Genomic DNA, 23,622 nt, shown 5'->3' with positions numbered 1-23,622 from the left:
GTTATATAATACTACATACCAGGCCCTACCATATCTTTTTTCATAAACCAATAAATTTAGTATTGATAAATCAGTTAATTGCTGTATCATAAGGACCTTATATATAAATATGACTATGAAATGCATCAAAAATTCTTTTTAAAGATAAATTAGGTCCTCATGACAAAGTGTTTGGAAATGGACTGCTGGAGTTGGATCTTGATAAGCACTGCGCCAAAGTACAGAAATCAATCAAGTTACAATAGAGATGATTCATCATGAAATGGTTGAATGATAAAAAATAATTATGACCAACACCGTTCATTCATTGTATATGTATAAAGACCTTGACCTTTGGTTACTGAAATATTCCAAGTATTTCTGAAACGAACATTTGACTGCCTAATGACTTAAACATTAAAATATATATCAGTGATAGAAATGATAGATCAGTCCTATATATGGTCACTCTGATCATAGAACAATGATAACTTTGAAAGATATACCAAATAATTGACACCCATCGTCATATACCCTTTTGGTGGAGTTACTGAAATTATAAAAGCCCTAATATTCATGTCAACAGAACTAAATATTCTATACCAAGAAATACTTGTGTAACTCATAGAAAATAAGATTTTGAGAGCCTTGATCATAAACAAATAACTTAAGTTGATTTAGCCAGAGTGTATATTTTATACCACTAAAAATATATTAAGACATAAATGGCTCCATAAACCAAGACAGTATGTGACAGTATGCGACAGGGCATAACAGGACAAGAGGCCAGGGGATGAGATAGGCATATAGGTAAAACTAGTACTATAATGTAACCCTTACTATGTCCCACACCCTTCATGGAAACAGTTGGAAATCTAAAGTAAATGTATAGAGAGGAGATAGTGCCATCATCTTGATTGATTGATATATACATGTACATCCTAGATAAAGTGGGACGTCTAAAGTGCTATACATTTTTCAGCTAACTACACACAATGAATAAATTATCAGATGAAATGAAGTTTTCTTACGACATTTGTTAGATACTAGATGTCCGTATATCATTTATTATTATGCAAATGATGCTAATGACACAGCCTCAAAAATACTTGGCTACAAGGAATGGCCTATATCATCATGGTGGTAATAACAGCTATGATTGTACACGTATAAAAGTCAAATCTTCCCAGTCATAAGGGACAGCAATCCAATTTATAATTTTTATATCCTGTGACAAATAATTACTGTATACACCAAAATCATTATTGTATTAAAAACAAAATTTGTACGTTAAATATTGACGTTTAGCTTAAGTATTGCATAACAATATCTCAATAAGGTTGGTAGAAATGCATATTTCTTATTTAATGACAAATCTAGCTTTTCAGTATCCAAATATTCATCTTGAATGAGTAAGAATGTTGTGTAAATTTTGAATAAAACCATCAAAAAGGTGTCTTAACAACTTAAATCACTCACAATCACATAAGTCATTCCTTTGAAAAGGTTATAATTAAATACTCATCAATAATATTAGATTTTCTTTTTCAAAATTGTTTACAATAAGAGATTTAAATATTTTAGTTCTTATTTCAGCATCCATCATTTTCATCAGTATTGTTACTAAAAGTATACTGATCACCAGCTAGGAACTAATACATGATTTCATTATTGCTGATCAGTGATCCTGATGCTCAAAATCTATTAATGTCAAAATGGATATGTTTACAGGAGCGAGATCAACCTTAACTTTGAATTACGAATAAGTAATGATGCTTGATCAGAACATTTTAAAACCAATTCAAAGCAAGTCTAAAACTTAACTCCCTTTAACAATTACACAGCAGTTAATCTTGCTACTCAGAAAATCTTAATAGAAACTTTCATGTTGATGTTGATCCTAATCACTGGACACATGTCAAACTGTGTAATATCAATTTCAACCTTTAATCATCACCATTTGACTATAAAATGAAAATCTCATATTTGTAAATGTGACGCAAATAAGATTGCAACATATCTTCACTAATAGTAAGATAAAAATAGCTCTTCTATGGAATAACAAGTCAGTCATGTCACGATTTCTATCCTACCGGTAGTCACACTCAATAGTTGTAAAGGTACACATACACTAATACACCCCAATTCAACACACCTACTATCAGATCAACTCTATAGGCCAATCACAACAAAAAAAGTTTAGTAGCAGAAGAGTTAGATACTGAACACTTTCCCTACTTAATAATGATAAAAGTACATCATCTATAGGCAGAGTTTAGATAACTTCAAAACAGATATTTTCCCAACTGAATACTGATGGTGATGATTTATTTTCATTTTTAACTGTATTTTCAGTTATTTTAAGTAATGCTATTTCACTTGAAAAATTTGATGACATCCAAATCCTATTCACATGTCTTTAACACATGTATACGTACTTGACACAGAATTTCTTTGGGTTATTAACACATCAAAATATATGCTAATATTTAAATACCTGAATAATTCACCAGTTTTATCAGTAGTCTGTTACTTGCTACATTTTATACACCAAAATCTATTTTACTAGCCATTTGAATGTAGTGAAGGTATATAATAGTCGTAGCTGTAGAGATAAGCTTGACTACTGTCAAGGTTACCTAACAGAGCCACACCAGATTACTGGCCTACTCAACTTCAACCATTAGTGTAGGATTCACATCTTAGAAATAGTCTGAAGAACTTAAAGTTGACAGAAGACAAACTTGGGGGGGGGGGGGGGGAGGTGATGAACTCATACTGATAATCGCTATCTTGAGTAAGAGTAAATGATAATGTCTTAATGATATTTTAATACTACTTTTTGTTGGTGAAGTAGGGGTTACATTTACTTACCTTTTTGTTTATGAGGAGAAGACACTGGGAATGGGGGACAGGAGTTGTTGGGGTTATATTTGGGTATTTACCTTTTTGTTTGTGAGGAGAAGACACTGGGAATGGGGGACAGGAGTTGTTGGGGTTATATTTGGGTATTTACCTTTTTGTTTGTGAGGAGAAGACACTGGGAATGGGGGACAGGAGTTGTTGGGGTTCTATTTGGGTATTTATCTTTTTGTTTGTGAGGAGAAGACACTGTGAATGGGGGACTGGAGTTGGTGAGGGTTATATTTGGGTATTTACCTTTTTGTTTGTGAGGAGAAGACACTGGGAATGGGGGACTGGAGTTGGTGGGGTTATATTTGGGTATTTATCTTTTTGTTTGTGAGGAGAAGACACTGAGAATGGGGGACTGGAGTTGGTGGGGTTCTATTTGGGTATTTACTTTTTTGTTTGTGAGGAGAAGACACTGGGAATGGGGGACTGGAGTTGGTGGGGTTATATTTGGGTATTTACCTTTTTGTTTGTGAGGAGAAGACACTGGGAATGGGGGACTGGAGTTGGTGGGGTTACATTTGGGTATTTACCTTTTTGTTTGTGAGGAGAAGATACTGGGAATGGGGGACTCGAGTTGTTGGGGTTCTATTTGGGTATTTACCATATTGTTTATGTGAAGAAGACACTGGGAATGGGGGACTGGAGTTGGTGGGGGTTATATTTGGGTATTTACCTTTTTGTTTGTGAGGAGAAGACACTGGGAATGGGGGACTGGAGTCGGTGGGGGTTATATTTGGGTATTTACCTTTTTGTTTGTGAGGAGAAGATACTTGGAATGGGGGACTGGAGTTGGTGGGGTTATATTTGAGTATTTACCTTTTTGTTTGTGAGGAGAAGACACTGAGAATGGGGAACTGGAGTTGTTGGGGTTCTATTTGGGTATTTACCTTTTTGTTTGTGAGGAGAAGACACTGGGAATGGGGGACTGGAGTTGGTGGGGTTATATTTGGGTATTTACCTTTTTGTTTATGAGGAGAAGACACTGGGAATGGGGGACTGGAGTTGGTGAGGGTTATATTTGGGTATTTACCTTTTTGTTTGTGAGGAGAAGACACTGGGAATGGGTGACTGGAGTTGGTGGGGTTCTATTTGAGTACAGTGTATTTACCTTTTTGTTTGTGAGGAGAAGATACTGGGAATGGGGGACTCGAGTTGTTGGGGTTATATTTGGGTATTTACCTTTTTGTTTGTGAGGAGAAGACACTGGGAATGGGGAACTGGAGTTGGTGGGGTTATATTTGGGTATTTACCTTTTTGTTTGTGAGGAGAAGACACTGGGAATGGGGGACTGGAGTTGGTGAGGGTTATATTTGGGTATTTACCTTTTTGTTTATGAGGAGAAGACACTGGGAATCGGGGACTGGAGTTGGTGGGGTTCTATTTGGGTATTTACCTTTTTGTTTGTGAGGAGAAGACACTGGGAATGGGGGACTGGAGTTGGTGGGGGTTATATTTGGGTATTTACCTTTTTGTTTATGAGGAGACGACACTGGGAATGGGGGACAGGAGTTGTTGGGGTTATATTTGAGTATTTACCTTTTTGTTTGTGAGGAGAAGACACTGGGAATGGGGGACTGGAGTTGGTGGGGTTATATTTGAGTATTTACCTTTTTGTTTGTGAGGAGAAGACACTGGGAATATTTAGGTATTTACCTATTTGTTTGTGAGGAGACGACACTGGGAATGGGGGACTCGAGTTGTTGGGGTTATATTTGAGTATTTACCTTTTTGTTTGTGAGGAGAAGACACTGGGAATATTTAGGTATTTACCTTTTTGTTTGTGAGGAGAAGACACTGGGAATGGGGGACTCGAGTTGTTGGGGTTCTATTTGAGTATTTACCTTTTTGTTTGTGAGGAGAAGACACTGGGAATATTTAGGTATTTACCTATTTGTTTGTGAGGAGAAACACTGGGAATGGGGGACTGGAGTTGGTGGGGTTATATTTGGGTATTTACCTTTTTGTTTGTGAGGAGAAGACACTGGGAATATTTAGGTATTTACCTATTTGTTTGTGAGGAGAAACACTGGGAATGGGGGACTGGAGTTGGTGGGGTTATATTTGGGTATTTACCTTTTTGTTTGTGAGGAGAAGACACTGGGAATATTTGGGTATTTACCTTTTTGGTTGTGAGGAGAAACACTGGGAATGGGGGACTGGAGTTGGTGGGGGTTATATTTGGTTATTTACCTTTCTGGTTGTGAGGAGAAGACAATGGAAATGGGGGACTGGAGTTGGTGGGGTTATATTTGGTTATTTACCTTTTTGGTTGTGAGGAGAAGACACTGGGAATGGGGGACTGGAGTTGGTGGGGTTATATTTAAGTATTTACCATTTTGTTTGTGAAGAGAAGACACTGGAAATGGGGGGGCTGGAGTTGTTGGGGTTCTATTTGGGTATTTACCTTTTTTTGTTTGTGAGGAGAAGACACTGAGATTTGGGGGAATGGAGTTGGTGGGGTTATATTTGGGTATTTACCTTTTTGTTTGTGAGGAGAAGACACTGGGAATGGGGGGGCTGGAGTTGTTGGGGTTCTATTTGGGTATTTACCTTTTTGTTTGTGAGGAGAAGACACTGAGATTTGGGGGAATGGAGTTGGTGGGGTTATATTTGGGTATTTACCTTTTTGTTTGTGAGGAGAAGACACTGGGAATGGGGGGCTGGAGTTGTTGGGGTTCTATTTGGGTATTTACCTTTTTGTTTGTGAGAAGACACTGAGATTTGGGGGAATGGAGTTGGTGGGGTTATATTTGGGTATTTACCTTTTTGTTTGTGAGGAGAAGACACTGAGAATGGGGGACTGGAGTTGGTGGGTGTTGTAGTAGAACAGATACAGGTCCTAGGTGTAGATGAACCCTGCTGGACTTGACTAGCTGCCATGGCGACTGTGCTGGTGGTAGTTGTACTTGTGACAGCATTAGCTGGAGTCTCTGAATTGGACTGAATAGAAAAAGAGGAGGATATTTAAACATATGAATCATTCACAAAAACAGATCTTCTTTTCACTACGGGGGGTGGAGGGGCAAGAGATCTTCTTTTTGTTTGTACATGATTTATATATAATCACCTCCAGTTCCCTCACACATATTATTTATCCAAACTTTGGAGAACTACATTTTACCAATGTGCACCTACAACATTTCTCTGTATATAAATATATTTATGAAACTTGTCTTTTTTATTTTTAAAACATTCTGAAATCTACACTACTGTGACCTGCTGGCCATAAATTATGTCAAGTTCAGGGTTATAATGTCATAGAGATAAAGCTAGAAGCTGAACACCCATGGCCACTGTAGCATTATATTTGTAAACATAAATCAGCAGATCATATAAAGGTATTGCCCGATTCATGTGAATGAAAATGTCAGGCTTAGTAAAGTTACAAATAATACCATAATAGTATGTACAATTGTGTATAGTGGGAAATGTAAACAGAAAGATTTACTTAGAATAAATGTTTATTATGTATGTGTCAAGGTTAATCCCATGGAAGAGCATAGAACATATGAAATACAACCTCACAGAGTCTGTACTGTCAAGGTGGAAATGAATAACAGAGGTCATTCACAGGAGGACTACTGACGATCATCAGGATAAAGGAATCTAAAACTTAATTACCATGCTATGTGTTACACACACACACACAGCTGATCTGAAATCCCACAGTGGTGTAGAAATAGACATGCAGTGCTGTGTAAATATAGGCAGTTTTTGCAGTATCATGGTACCAAAAATTGCTATACTTGGCATTCTAAAAATGGTCATGTAAACTGATGTGCTTCTACAGGATAGGCCGGAGTATAGGTACTTTACCAAGCTATATACATGTAGCTAACTAGCTATAGCACTACATGAATACACTGATAGTACTCGTACTACTGTTTATATACAAACAAAAACGTAACAAATATGTATGGGTTTATCTCTCATCACTCCCACCTAATTTGTTGGTGTTTGTTATATATTCTGACAACATTAGAAGTGCAACGGTATGTATACTAACTAGCAGGTAGATGTACAGTGTATACTAACTAGCAGGTAGATATACAGTGTACAACAGTGTGTATACTAACTAGTAGGTAGATGTACAGTGTACAACAGTGTGTATACTAACTAGTAGGTAGATGTACAGTGTACAACAGTGTGTATACTAACTAGTAGGTAGATGTACAGTGTACAACAGTGTGTATACTAACTAGTAGGTAGATGTACAGTGTACAACAGTGTGTATACTAACTAGTAGGTAGATGTACAGTGTACAACAGTGTGTATACTAACTAGCAGGTAGATGTATAGTGTACAACAGTGTGTATACTAACTAGTAGGTAGATGTACAGTGTACAACAGTGTGTATACTAACTAGCAGGTAGATGTATAGTGTACAACAGTGTGTATACTAACTAGCAGGTAGATGTACAGTGTACAACAGTGTGTATACTAACTAGTAGGTAGATGTACAGTGTACAACAGTGTGTATACTAACTAGTAGGGATGTACAGTGTACATTACAACAGTGTGTATACTAACTAGCAGGTAGATGTACAATGTACAACAGTGTGTGTATACTAACTAGCAGGTAGATGTATAGTATACAACAGTGTGTATACTAACTAGCAGGTAGATATACAGTGTACAACAGTGTGTATTTTAACTAGCAGGTAGATATACAGTGTACAACAGTGTGTATTTTAACTAGCAGGTAGATATACAGTGTACAACAGTGTGTATACTAACTAGCAGGTAGATATACAGTGTACAACAGTGTGTATTTTAACTAGCAGGTAGATATACAGTGTACAACAGTGTGTATACTAACTAGCAGGTAGATGTACAATGTACAATAGTGTGTATACTAACTAGCAGGTAGATGTACAGTGTACAACAGTGTGTATACTAACTAGCAGGTAGATGTACAGTGTACAACAGTGTGTATACTAACTAGCAGGTAGATGTACAGTGTACAACAGTGTGTATACTAACTAGCAGGTAGATGTTCAGTGTACAACAGTGTGTATACTAACTAGCAGGTAGATGTACAGTGTACAACAGTGTGCATACTAACTAGCAGGTAGATGTACAGTGTACAATAGTGTGTATACTCACTAGCAGGTAGATGTACAGTGTACAACAGTGTGTATACTAACTAGCAGGTAGATGTTCAGTGTACAACAGTGTGTATACTAACTAGCAGGTAGATGTACAGTGTACAACAGTGTGTATACTAACTAGTATGTAGATGTACAGTGTACAACAGTGTGTATACTAACTAGCAGGTAGATGTACAGTGTACAACAGTGTGTATACTAACTAGTATGTAGATGTACAGTGTACAACAGTGTGTATACTAACTAGCAGGTAGATGTACAGTGTACAACAGTGTGTATACTAACTAGTATGTAGATGTACAGTGTACAACAGTGTGTATACTAACTAGCAGGTAGATTTACAGTGTACAACAGTGTGTATACTAACTAGTATGTAGATGTACAGTGTACAACAGTGTGTATACTAACTAGCAGGTAGATGTACAGTGTACAACAGTGTGTATACTAACTAGCAGGTGGATGTATAGTATACACCAGTGTGTATATACTAACTAGCAGGTAGATGTACAGTGTACAACAGTGTGTATACTAACTAGCAGGTAGATGTACAGTGTACAACAGTGTGTATATACTTACTAGCAGGTAGATGTACAGTGTACAACAGTGTGTATACTAACTAACAGGTAGATGTACAGTGTACAACAGTGTGTATACTAACTAGCAGGTAGATGTACAGTGTACAACAGTGTGTATACTAACTAGCAGGTATATACTAACTAGCAGGTAGATGTACAGTGTACAACAGTGTATATACTAACTAGCAGGTAGATGTACAGTGTACAACAGTGTGTAAATACTAACTAGCAGGTAGATGTACAGTGTACAACAGTGTGTATACTAACTAGCAGGTAGATGTACAGTGTACAACAGTGTGTATACTAACTAGCAGGTAGATGTACAGTGTACAACAGTGTGTATACTAACTAGCAGGTAGATGTACAGTGTACAACAGTGTGTATACTAACTAGCAGGTAGATGTACAGTGTACAACAGTGTGTATACTAACTAGCAGGTAGATGTACAGTGTACAACAGTGTGTAAATACTAACTAGCAGGTAGATGTACAGTGTACAACAGTGTGTAAATACTAACTAGCAGGTAGATGTACAGTGTACAACAGTGTATATATACTAACTAACAGGTAGATGTACAGTGTACAATAGTGTGTATACTAACTAGCAGGTAGATGTACAGTGTACAACAGTGTGTATACTAACTAGCAGGTATATACTAACTAGCATGTAGATGTACAGTGTACAACAGTGTGTATACTAACTAGCAGGTAGATGTATAGTATACAACAGTGTGTATATACTAACTAGCAGGTAGATGTACAGTGTACAACAGTGTGTATACTAACTAGCAGGTAGATGTACAGTGTACAACAGTGTATATACTAACTAGCAGGTAGATGTACAGTGTACAACAGTGTATATATACTAACTAACAGGTAGATTTACAGTGCACAACAGTGTGTATACTAACTAACAGGTAGATGTACAGTGCACAACAGTGTGTATACTAACTAGCAGGTAGATGTACAGTGTACAACAGTGTGTATACTAACTAGCAGGTAGATACTAACTAGCAGGTAGATACTAACTAGCAGGTAGATGTACAGAGTACAACAGTGTGTATACTAACTAGCAGGTAGATGTACAGTGTACAACAGTATGTATACTAACTAGCAGGTAGATGTACAGTGTACAACAGTATGTATACTAACTAGCAGGTAGATGTACAGTATACAACAGTGTGTATATACTAACTAGCAGGTAGATGTACAGTGTACATTACAACAGTGTGTATAATACCTAGCAGGTAGATGTACAGTGTACAATAGTGTGTATACTAACTAGCAGGTAAGGTAGATGTACCATGTACAACAGTGTGTATATATATACTTACTAGCAGGTAGATGTACAGTGTACAACAGTGTGTATACTAACTAGCAGGTAGATGTACAGTGTACAACAGTGTGTATATACTAACTAGCAGGTAGATGTACAGTGTACAACAGTGTGTATACTAACTAGCAGGTAGATGTACAGTGTACAACAGTGTGTATACTAACTAGCAGGTAGATGTACAGTGTACAACAGTGTGTATACTAACTAGCAGGTAGATGTACAGTGTACAACAGTGTGTATACTAACTAGCAGGTAGATGTATAGTGTACAACAGTGTGTATACTAACTAGCAGGTAGATGTACAGTATACAAAAGTGTGTATATATATACTTACTAGCAGGTAGATATACAGTGTACAACAGTGTGTATACTAACTAGCAGGTAGATGTACAGTGTACAACAGTGTGTATATACTAACTAGCAGGTAGATGTACAGTGTACAACAGTGTGTATACTAACTAGCAGGTAGATGTACAGTGTACAATAGTGTGTATACTAACTAGCAGGTAGATTTACAGTGTACAACAGTGTGTATACTAACTAGCAGGTAGATGTACAGTGTACAACAGTGTGTATACTAACTAGCAGGTAGATGTATAGTGTACAACAGTGTGTATACTAACTAGCAGGTAGATGTATAGTGTACAACAGTGTGTATACTAACTAGCAGGTAGATGTACAGTGTACAACAGTGTGTATATTAACTAGCAGGAAGATGTTCAGTGTACAACAGTGTGTAAACTAACTAGCAGGTAGATGTACAGTGTACAACAGTGTGTATACTAACTAGCAGGTAGATGTACAGTGTACAACAGTGTGTATATACTAACTAGCAGGAAGATGTTCAGTGTACAACAGTGTGTATACTAACTAGCAGGTAGATGTACAGTGTACAACAGTGTGTATACTAACTAGCAGGTAGATGTACAGTGTACAACAGTGTGTATACTAACTAGCAGGTAGATGTACAGTGTACAACAGTGTGTATACTAACTAGCAGGTAGATGTACAGTGTACAACAGTGTGTATATACTAACTAGCAGGTAGATGTACAGTGTACAACAGTGTGTATACTAACTAGCAGGTAGATGTACAGTGTAATACAGTGTATATACTAACTAGCAGGTAGATGTACAGTGTACAACAGTGTGTATACTAACTAGCAGGTAGATGTACAGTGTAATACAGTGTGTATACTAACTAGCAGGTAGATGTACAGTGTACAACAGTGTGTATATACTAACTAGCAGGTAGATGTACAGTGTACAACAGTGTGTATACTAACTAGCAGGTAGATGTACAGTGTAATACAGTGTGTATACTAACTAGCAGGTAGATATACCATGTACAACAGTGCGTATACTAACTAGCAGGTAGATGTACAGTGTACATTACAACAGTGTGTATACTAACTAGCAGGTAGATGTACAGTGTACAACAGTGTGTATATACTAACTAGCAGGTAGATGTACAGTGTAATACAGTGTATATACTAACTAGCAGGTAGATGTACAGTGTACAACAGTGTGTATACTAACTAGCAGGTAGATGTACAGTGTAATACAGTGTGTATACTAACTAGCAGGTAGATATACCATGTACAACAGTGCGTATACTAACTAGCAGGTAGATGTACAGTGTACATTACAACAGTGTGTATACTAACTAGCAGGTAGATGTACAGTGTACATTACAACAGTGTGTATACTAACTAGCAGGTAGATGTACAGTGTACAACAGTGTGTATATACTAACTAGCAGGTAGATGTACAGTGTACAACAGTGTGTATATACTAACTAGCAGGTAGATGTACAGTGTACAACAGTGTGTATACTAACTAGCAGGTAGATGTACAGTGTAATACAGTGTGTATACTAACTAGCAGGTAGATATACCATGTACAACAGTGTGTATACTAACTAGCAGGTAGATGTACAGTGTACATTACAACAGTGTGTATACTAACTAGCAGGTAGATGTACAGTGTACAACAGTGTGTATACTAACTAGCAGGTAGATGTACAGTGTATACTAACTAGCAGGTAGATATACCATGTACAACAGTGTGTATACTAACTAGCAGGTAGATGTACAGTGTACAACTACAACAGTGTGTATACTAACTAGCAGGTAGATGTACAGTGTATACTAACTAGCAGGTAGATGTATAGTGTACAACAGTGTGTATACTAACTAGCAGGTAGATATATACCATGTACAACAGTGTGTATACTAACTAGCAGGTAGATGTACAGTGTACAACTACAACAGTGTGTATACTAACTAGCAGGTAGATGTACAGTGTATACTAACTAGCAGGTAGATGTATAGTGTACAACAGTGTGTATACTAACTAGCAGGTAGATGTACAGTGTATACTAACTAGCAGGTAGATATATACCATGTACAACAGTGTGTATACTAACTAGCAGGTAGATGTACAGTGTACAACTACAACAGTGTGTATACTAACTAGCAGGTAGCTATATACCATGTACAACAGTGTGTATACTAACTAGCAGGTAGATGTACAGTGTACAACTACAACAGTGTGTATACTAACTAGCAGGTAGCTATATACCATGTACAACAGTGTGTATACTAACTAGCAGGTAGATGTACAGTGTACAACTACAACAGTGTGTATACTAACTAGCAGGTAGCTATATACCATGTACAACAGTGTGTATACTTACTAGCAGGTAGATGTACAGTGTACAACAGTGTGTATACTAACTAGCAGGTAGATGTACAGTGTACAACTACAACAGTGTGTATACTTACTAGCAGGTAGATGTACAGTGTACAACAGTGTGTATACTAACTAGCAGGTAGATGTACAGTGTACAACTACAACAGTATGTATACTAACTAGCAGGTAGATGTACAGTGTACAACAGTGTGTATACTAACTAGCAGGTAGCTATATATAGATGTACAGTGTAAAGCTCAAAGAACCAACAAATACAACTTTTAGAATAGTGTCCCACATTAACACACAGGAGTCTGCAGTACATCTCTCCATCCCATAATATAATTGACAAAACAGAGGTGTGTGATATAGTAATAGTAATGCTGTTGTTTTCTGTATCTGGATAATACTCAAGCTAAGTCTGTTGAACATTTTCAGTGCACAAATCGTATATGCATACCAATATATATACATGTATGTGTATATGTATTGTATACAACTTTTTCTTTTCAACTACATATACCAGGGTAATTACATAACATTTACTTGAGCATATTATATATATACTATCCAAGATCAATTTAAGTTCTCATTTACATTCATTATATAGTCAAAATGTTCAAAAAATGAAATCAATCCTTTCACAAGTTTATGCATGATACAGGATATATGCAGCTGCTACATGTAAATTTGTCAAACAGATATATATCTAATTAGCACTGCATAGTATAGTATACATAGCTACTAGCTAATCAATTATTGATCAAACACATTTATAAAACATAAGTAAATTAAAACCAGTTCTTGTCCAGATTTGTTTATTTCATATATATGTATAAGAAAACAGGACATGCTTTCAGCGCCTACATGTCAAAAACATATGTTGCAATATGTACTTAAAACTGCATGTGCACATAGTACTGTACTGCACACTCTAAACGCGACAACCAGAGGCCAATGTCCTTAACCCACGAACTTGAGGAAAGGAAAATAGAAGCTTGAGTTGACAAACTAACTTCCTAGAGAATTTGCCTGTGCAGAACCTTCGAAACTAGGCCAACATCAAGATGAAAATACATGTAATGTGTAGATGTTATGTGTGAGTTTATCTTGGTTCAAATTCTTCTCGGTCACTCCATATAAATACACATGGAATTAACATTCACAGTGTATAAACTAACCAAGCCAGACATCGCGAAAGTTGAAAAAAAATGGCCGGACATTCGGACCAGCAAGGACTGTGATTAAACCAGACCAAACAAGATTTTGCTGGACCGAACATTAATTTGAAGTTTTGAAGTAAACATAACTTCCTGCTATAAGTATCCGGTCAGCTGTTTCATAATTATCTAATCTATCTTATGCAGTTTACATATTTGCCAAGTTCGGCACCTGCATAATACTTCAGAGACACCATTTCTACCTTCCAGTACTCAATAATTGCCGGACGGTCGGTCCAGACCAGATTTCAAAATAGGCGGTCCGAGTCAAATTTTGCCGGACTTGTCCGTCGGACCGGCAAATTTCGTGATGTCTGCAAGCCAAAATCATGTCTATCAGACAATAAATTAGTAAACTAAAATGACGTCAAATTCCGAAATGTATTATGTATAAACTGTATTATGACGCCACTAATGTCGTTAATACATGGTAGCGTCAACTGACCTCTGTCAAATGGTTGTTCCATATTAATGACCTCTTTTCTTAGTATATATGATCAGCATCTTACCAGCAAAAACACCCTAAACAGGTCAATTAGAAATGTAAAAATAATATAAGCGTTAAACTATCTTTTTACCGTAGATCTATGTATGGTCAATATATATATATATACACATGCAGATCTAGGTCGCATCTTTCAGCGTCATCATGACCAATTATATCTCAATTCATGTTTCCTCTTTGAGTCACAACAAGAAAAAGCTAAGAAACTGGAAATAAAATGACTTTATTATCACTGGTAAGACAATTGATTATTGATGATATATACACTTCTTAAGCAGTTCATTACGTCAGAGCTAGTTGGCTCCTTGCCAGGGAATGGAAAGCTTATCCAAAGATGCATAACAGGTTGTCACTTACCGTGAGTAAACCTAATATGATGAAAACAATCAAAACATTGTACATTTTATCTGCAGCCTATACTACCATGCATACTGTATATGAGCAGCAGATCGACAAATTCGAAATAAATCTTAGTTATTTCTTATTTGCATACTAGATGAACATTCAGTTAGTCTACTAGGTACATGTATATATAGAGTTAGTGTTTAATCAAAATGGATATACCATATCATTGCATTTCATTAATGATAACACATCATTAACAAAACACTAGTTTGATAATCATGATCACATACAAATTCAGCATATATACTAAAGATAAATCTAGATTAAATTCAGTGACAGTGGCTAAAGCACATGACTAGTACAAATATATGTACAAAGGACTGTGAATTATGTTTTATTAATTAAAGACAAAGACTTGGTTAACATTAATTTGCGTTAGGTCAAATACTGTTGGATACCCAGCGTATGTTGGGTTCATGTACAGTACATACTTAACTTACCAGATAGGGATCTTTGACTATGCATACAATCGTTTTATAATTGGAATAGCAAGAGCCTTCTGGTCACCTATATCTACTCCTTATAGTCAAACACAGTGGTCACCCTGGTAATGTTACAAAGTGTCTACAGATGACCTTAACCCTATACAATTGTAATTGCTATACTTGGCCAATTAATATACTACTTCTGATACCAAACTCATGATTGAAATATCAATAATTGTCATTCATATGTAACCCTGGTGAAAACTTTCCGCAAATATTAATATACCGCTCAGCTAGAGAAAACTTCTCTTTAGCTCGATCGATTAAGCGTCAGACTAGTAACCCGGAGGTCCAGAGTTCGAATCCTGGCACAGGCAGTGATTAAATTTATCGTAAAATGGTGCGCTCTGTTACATTGGCGCCCATGCCTTTGTTTGAATATACTCAACATTTAATGCTTATAATTCATCATCGAAGAACCAAATATTGATAAATCTATAGCTATCATATCATTACCTTTTATATGAATATACAATAAACAACACTGATCTGAGTATACGTATGTGATCATGAATTGAAGTGATCATGACATTCCAGTTTAAGTAACTTAGCTAACATTTATAAAGTCTTGTTTTTCTTCATGCACTGTGTCTCACAGAACCCTGTGTATTGTTTCTACACCCCAAAGAAAGGAAACCAAAGGGATCTTGGTGCCCACCAAAGAATGATCTATATCTGACAAAGGAAAGATGGATCTTTTCTCTACTTTTTAAACTTTTTCAAACATACTACATATAAAATTTGAGACAGATCGCTTCAGTACCTTTTGAGAATTAGCGGTAACAAACTTCAACTATCAAAATCCAAGATGACTCCTTTGCAGCCATCTTGTTGATCAATCGGTCCCAAATCACAATATGCACAACTAGGGCCCTAGGGGAACCTACATGTGAAATTTGAGAAAGATCCATTCAATACTTTCTGAGAAATAGCGATAACAAACTTTGAATATAAAAATCCAAGATGGCTGCCTGGCAGCAATTTTGTTGACCGATCGGTCCCAAATCACAATATGCACAACTAGGGCCCTAGGGGAACCTACATATGAATTTTGAGACAGATCCCTTCAGTACTTTCTGAGAAATAGCGATAACAAACTTTGAATAACAAAATCCAAGATGGCTGTCTGGCGGCCATCTTGTTAACCGATCGGTCCCAAAATGCAATATGCACAACAAGGTCCCTAGGGGAACCTACATATGAAATTTGGGACAGATCCCTTCAGTACTATCTGAGAAATAGCCATATGATAACAAACTTTAACTATCGAAATCCAAGATGGCGGCCTGGCAGCCATCTTGTTCACCGATTGGTCCAAAAATGCAATTTGCACATCAAGGGCCCTAGGGGAACCTACATATTAAATATGAGAAAGATCCCTTCAGCACTTTTTGAGAAATGGGGATATCAAACCTTAACTATCAAAATCAAAGATGGCCGCCTGGCAGCCATCTTGTTTTTCTTATCAGCCTCAAAATCTGTATGGCACAAATAGGGACCAAGGGTAACCTCCATGTGAAGCTTGAACAAAATTCCTTCAGTAGTTCTCAAGAAATATTGATAACAAACTTCAACTGCCCAAATCAAAGATGGCTGCCTGGCGGCCATCTTGTTTTTCCGATCAGCCTCAAAATCTGTATGGCACAACTAGGGACCAAGGATAACCTCCATGTGAAGTTTGAACAAAATCCCTTCGGTAGTTCTCAAGAAATATCGATAACAAACTTCAACTGCCAAAATCAAAGGTGGCTGCCTGGCGGCCATCTTGTTTTTCCGATCAGCCGCAAAATCTGTATAGCCCAACTAGGGACCAAGGGTAACCTCCATGTGAAGTTTGAACGAAATCCCTTCGGTGGTTCTCTAGAATTATCGATAACAAATTTCAACTGCCAAAATCAAAGATGGCTGCCTGGCGGCCATCTTGTTTTTCCGATCAGCCTCAAAATCTGTATGGCACAACTAGGGACCAAGTGTAACCTCCATGTGAAGTTTGGACAAAATCCCTTCAGTAGTTCTCAAGAAATATTGATAACAAACTTCAACTGCCAAAATCAAAGATGGCTGCCTGGCGGCCATCTTGATTTTTCGATCAGCCTCAAAATCTGTATGGCACAAATATGGACCAAGGGGACCCTCCATGTGAAGTTTGAAAAAAATCTGAAAATTCTGAGGTTTCAGTCCCGTTGAAGTCTCATTTCGACATAGATCAAAGAAGTTATGAGATTTTCAAACAAGAGGCCCATGGGCCTTAACGGTCATCTGACTCATGGCACAAAACAACAAAGTCACAGTATAAAGTATTGGTTAACGATTAATATAAACAATACAAGGAACTCCTTAGTTGAATATGCAAGTTTCTGAAAAAGGTAAATGTCATTTGTTGAACAAACTTGGTAGCCCTTCATCCAAATATGGTCGAAACCCATTCAAGGATTAATATAAGGAGGAGTCAGATTTTAAAGCCAAATTTCAGCAAAGCTCCCATTTTGGACCTCGGTCATACTATCCCCATGGGTCTTACCTCGGTCCTTTATAAGATATGATTGTCCTTACCTAAAGTTCCCCTTTCTGAATCAATTAAAACCACTATAGACCAATTTTCATTAAGATCGGAGACTGAAACCTTAAAACAGGAAGTGGGCCAGCGGCCATCTTGGAATACCAAAATCTTTAAGAAATTTTTTGCATGTTGTTCGGCATCAATTAAAACCCCTATAGACCAATTTTCATTGAGATCGGAGACTGAAACCTTAAAACAGGAAGTGGGCCAGCGGCCATCTTGGAATACCAAAATCTTTACGAAAATGTTTGCATGTTGTTCGGCATCAATTAAAACCCCTATAGACCAATTTTCATTGAGATCGGAGACTGAAACCTTAAAACAGGAAGTGGGACCCCTCAGCCCCTAGGGGTCGGACCAGGCTCATTTATATAAAATATGATTGTCCATCCCAAATGATGTTTCACACCAAATATGGATGAAATCCATCCAAGGATAAAGGAGGAGTAGGATTTTAAAGCTAAAATAAGAAAATTCGCCCTTTTGGGGCCCCACCCCTCAGCCCCTAGGGGTCGGACCAGGCTCATTTATATAAAATATGATTGTCCTTCCCCAATGATGTTTCAAACCAAATATGGATGAAATCCATCCAAGGATGAAGGAGGAGTAGGATTTTAAAGCTAAAATTAAGAAAATTTGCCCTTTTGTGGCCCCGCCCCTCTGACCCTAGGGGTCGGACCAGGCTCATTTATACAAAAATATGATTGTCCTTCCCTAATGAAGTTTCACACCAAATATGGATGAAATCCATCCAAGGATGAAGGAGGAGTAGGATTTTAAAGCTAAAATTAAGAAAATTTGCCCTTTTGAGGCCCTGCCCCTCTGACCCTAAGGGTCGGACCAAGCTCATTTATATAAAATATGATTGTCCTTCCCCAATGAAGTTTCAAACCAAATATGGATGAAATCCATCCAAGGATGAAGGAGGAGTAGGATTTTAAAGCTTAAAATAAGAAAATTTGCCCTTTTGGTGCCCCACCCCTCATCAGCCCCTAGGGGTCGGGGGTCGGACCAGGCTCATTTATATAAAATATGATTGTCCTTCCCTAATGATGCTTCAAACCAAATATGGATGAAATCCATCAAAGGATGAAGGAGGAGTAGGCTTTTGTATAAATAGTCTTACGCACGACGCACGGCGCACGGCGGACGGCGCACGGCGGACGGCGCACGACGACGGACGAAACACGATGACAATAGGTCATCCTGACCTTCGGTCAGATGACCTAATAAAATCTATCAATATCTGTAGGAAGTTACCAGTTGCAAATTTTGTCAAAAAATTACATTTCTAGCTTTAGTAGATTTTTTTATATGGGGATTTAAGAAATGGCCCATTTGGCGGCCATTTTGAAATTGTGTCTTTTTTCGCTTTGAGTAGAGCCACAGTTTTACCATTTTTTACTGAAATTGTTTTTACTTAAATCATCACTGCGCCAGTATTTTTAGCTGTATCAAGGTAATTTTTGCTGTAAATCTTTACTGGGTTCGTGGTAATTAAAATATTGAGCATTAATGTGTGATATGATACACTTTTGTCTCTTTATTTTTACATTTAATGGTAATTTGAGCACAATTATTTTTTACTCGAAAATACTGAAAAATAACAAATATTCAAATGGGGTAAAAAAGAAAGCACACAGACCCCCCATTTTCTGCCTGATTTGGAAAGAACAACCCTTTCCCTGTTGATATGCAAAATATTAACAAAAGTTTAATACCAGAACTTTTTCTATGAAGGGCTAAATTTGGCAAAAATTGCTGAAAATGGTGCATTTTGAAGCTCAAAATTAAGGGGTAGGGGTAGCATATGTTGTTATTCTGAGAAAAAGTGTAAGTCTTATTGATCATAACTGGTATATTTTTAAAGAAGACTACTAGAAAATAAATTCTACAAACATCTATACATATCAAACCCCTCATTCGGAAATTATGGCTTTAATCTATTGTGTATATGGTCAAAACGGCAAAATTCCCATAAAATCCAATATTTTGTCAATTATGTATCTTTGGATGACAATTCACACAATAGCTCAAAAAAGAACACACAGACATATGTTTTTTCTTCTATTTTCTTTTATGGCATGAACTCCTTTTTCCAAAAATCTATATGAGAAAAAAAAATTTAAAGAGACAATTCGCTCAAATTAATTCTTTTACATAATCAAGAAGCAAACTATGGCATAAATGTATTGTTCTACATTTCTTATGAAACATATAACATAAAATATTGACAAATTCCACGTCAATGTTTAGTATTTTAATTGATACCGTCGTAAATACAAATCATTGATCAATACGATTTAGCAGGTACAAATGTACGATGTACTCATACCCGAGCCAAAGTCACGCACGTTAAACAAATAAACTACATAACCACTGAGGAGGTGATAAAATGATTTTGAGGCAAGATAATTTTCTAATAAGGTAAACACACTACTGTCAGAGCGATTTGAGCAGTTGTAGACGAAAGTTGCATTACTCTACGAGCAAGGGACAGGGTTCGGCATACAAGATGTTCGACCACAATGTGTAATGGCGGACAGCGAGCGAGTTTGAACATTTCACACGCATTTCACCACCATGGGCTGTTCTGGCATATCACAGTAGAACCGACTGATCTAATTTCCATTGGAACTGGATTTTTTCCGATATATGTACAAATTTTAATGTACTCTTAAACTGAATTGTCCCTTTAATACAAGAAAATATTGACTTCTCAGAGGAGTACATCCTTAAGGTTACGTCCCTTACACAAAATAACTTTCATTGACTTTGATCATTAAAGGGATGTACATAATTATTTAACTGAACATTTAATTTGCTACATTTCTTAATTTACAAATAAATAAAATGTGTTACAGAAACTTGACTGGCTTAACTGAATATGTATATTAAAAATAAACAGTTAATGATGAATATCATGTCAATACTGATGCATCCATACAAGCCCAGTTTAGCTATGTATCGAGATCTATCTATCATGTCTATGACTATAATGAAATGTTGTCAAAAAGTTATAAAATGTGAGCAGGTAGAATATATGTAGTCAGCGACTTTAAGCACTAGTCCAATCCTCACAACTAGTAATTTTATGGCCAGACTAGTGCTAATTGTAATGAACTAGTCCGATTGGACTAGGTCTAGTGGCTTCCTGCCAAATTACAATATATATAAAAATATATCTGCTGTGGTCAATTGCATTTTCAACACAAGTTGATTGCATCCTGTATGCAATTATTTCAGACCAGATGCACCATTTTGTTAGAATTTGTGTTCACAAATGCATCCAGACTCAGGGCTGGGGAAATGTACTCGTCCGCTCGTCTAGACGAGTGGATTTGGCCATCGGACGAGTGAATGTTGACATAACGGTTGTCCGTCGGACGAGTGAAAAATTCTGACACCGACTATGACCACCTACATCTTATTAATTATATTCTTTCTTGATAAATTTATATAAAGTCTGACATTCGTAATGGTTTCGTAAAAATACGACGAAGCAATGAAAAACTTTCGCTTTCTGCATCATTCTTGGAAATCCCCGACTTTCCTTTTCAATACGCATGAGCGTGTACAGCATTGTAACATGAATAAATCCGAGGTCTATTGATATCGTAAACAAGAGTCTAGAGGTGTATCGAATAACAAGATGTCACAGCGAAATTTGCTTCAGTTTTTTGCGACGTTCGCCTCAAAAAAATCTTACAAGAAGCTAATGGAGTTTAAAATGATATACCTACTACATTGGAAAGTACGTTAAAATATCGACCCTTTAAAAAATATCTTTTTTATAACACTTGCATACAAAATTGTTTTGGAATTAATGTTTTTGTCGGACTTCTTGTAAAACTGTCTGTTAGTCATGTTATCCCGAATCGGCATCAATACAGTTATGACAATCAAATGGATATATCTAAAACCACTGTAGGTTAATATATACAGTCACATATACTTATTTATCTGACAAATATTGCGGACAAGTGAAAATGTCATTCGGACGAGAAGATTTTGATGAAGCACTTGTCCGACGGACGAGTACATTTCAAAGTTTTTCCGCAGCCCTGAGACTGTAATTTAATGGATCAAAAATTGTAAAGTGTACTGTGATGATGACCAAATAAAGTGCTGAAGCAAACGGCTGTATTTATTTTGGACTAGTGCTTAAATAGTCGGACTAGTAAAATTTTGGGGTTTACTAGTCCAAAGGACTAGCAGTGAAAAAAGTTAAGGTCACAGACTGATATATCATTAAAGGCCCATTACCTTTCCTGGGCAAAATATAAAGGTTTCTTAAAAATATTAATAACAAAAGAAAATATATATAGATGGCTTAAGATGAGGTTACAACATCAAACATATGCATGATTTCCTGTCTAATGTACGATAACAGTGGAGATTCATTTCGCTGTTTTGCCGTCTGACGCAGTGAAAGTCAACTACCGCGCGGCAATTAGGACGACGGCGGGAAACATAAAACGACCCGCGTTATGAAAATTAACATTTTATTTATTCTAATTAAACAGTTATGAAGGTGATGATAAGTGTGCTAGTAAACGTATAGTTAATAACTTCTGCAACTCTTCAAAATTATTGATCTCGTTTTACATTCCTATTTTAAAAATTAAAAGCCGTTTCGGAAAGGTAGTGGCCCTTTAATGAAAACCTAGCTATATATATATTAACTTAATGCCCACATAAATGTTATTTATACTTTACTATACAGCATGTTGATGAAAATGGGGAAAAAGGACAGAATTGTTATTTGTTTACAAATGTTGATCACATGATGAGATTTTCTTTTTTTGATAAATGAAGACACATAATATGTTTTGTCATGCTACTGGATTCTGTACATCACTCCTACATGTTGTCAGAGCATGTGCATTGTTAACATGGTGTATAAAGTGCTGGAAAAGCACATTTTGAGGAGCTATATGTTAATGTTTACTGTAAAACAGGGTGGCATGGGAACTTAATTGATTTACTCTGCCAAATAGCGAAGACAGGCAAATGATAGCGACTGACCTACTTCCCAACTTACCGTCAGCAGGAGATTTTGTCTTTCATTGTGGTCACCGATAACAGTCTTTTGATAAAATGTAAAAGCAGGATGGTTTTTAGCCATCATAAGCACCAATAAAATCACATCTCGTGTTGCAGTGTCTGTAGACCAAGTTACATCAAAAGCACTTTTCAAGTTGCTGGTTAAAATTTCAAAGATGATGTTAGCACAACTTGCATTCCATGAATGTAGCAGGGCCAGACTCAGGGCCATGCTGTTAGCAAGTGCATGTGGATCGTTATGCTTAATTTCACTAAGTTTTTCTTGACTGTTTGCTCTGATTTCATGTTCTCGTAAAAAGTGATAATCTTTTTTCGCTAGATCTTCTACTACGGAGCCTATGAATCTCAACTCCGGAGGCAAGCACATACGTAGCATTCCGCACATGATATCTATCCTTTTATGAGGACTTAGACTCCCAAATTTTCCACATAATTCCTCGAATTCTTTACAAACCATGATATAGACTGGGTACCACTTTCCTCTTCGGGAAAGTAGCTAAAATTCTAAAAGATCGGCCTCATAAAATCCATCCGCCATCTATAATTTCTTCACGACATAGGTAAATGTATAGTTGTATCCGGGCATTTTGCATAATCATCCAATCAAAAAGAGGACATGACATCCATGCACTGCCGTCGTGAATGCCGTTCGGGTGTCCAAAAGCCCACTGCTTTCGCTTAAAACGATAACCTCGTATCACTGTGTAAACATTGATAATTGGGCTGTGTCACACTCAGCTTTAATTGTTAAAATTGCTGAAGTAAGCCGAGCACTAT

The 23,622-nt window shown here is 36.8% G+C and overlaps 1 protein-coding gene across 2 annotated transcripts in view; it reads right to left on the bottom strand.

Annotated features, from left to right (window-relative positions):
* LOC138316311 (zinc finger CCHC domain-containing protein 2-like) overlaps window positions 1-23,622 on the bottom strand; it is a 47,179-nt gene extending 23,557 nt beyond the window's left edge. For both annotated transcript variants that reach the window (XM_069257968.1, XM_069257969.1), the window contains exons 1-2: window positions 22,823-23,622; window positions 5,655-5,832 (exon numbers count right to left, since the gene is read on the bottom strand). In XM_069257968.1, the coding sequence (XP_069114069.1) occupies window positions 5,655-5,832; window positions 22,823-23,302 (658 nt within the window). In that variant the 5' untranslated portion in view covers window positions 23,303-23,622. The remainder of the gene's footprint in view (window positions 1-5,654; window positions 5,833-22,822) is intronic.

The sequence above is a fragment of the Argopecten irradians genome, chromosome 2 (assembly GCF_041381155.1).
Source record: "Argopecten irradians isolate NY chromosome 2, Ai_NY, whole genome shotgun sequence".
Lineage (NCBI taxonomy): Eukaryota > Metazoa > Mollusca > Bivalvia > Pectinida > Pectinidae > Argopecten > Argopecten irradians.
Note: the sequence above shows the minus strand (reverse complement) of the source record. Positions and strands in the feature narration are given on the sequence as shown.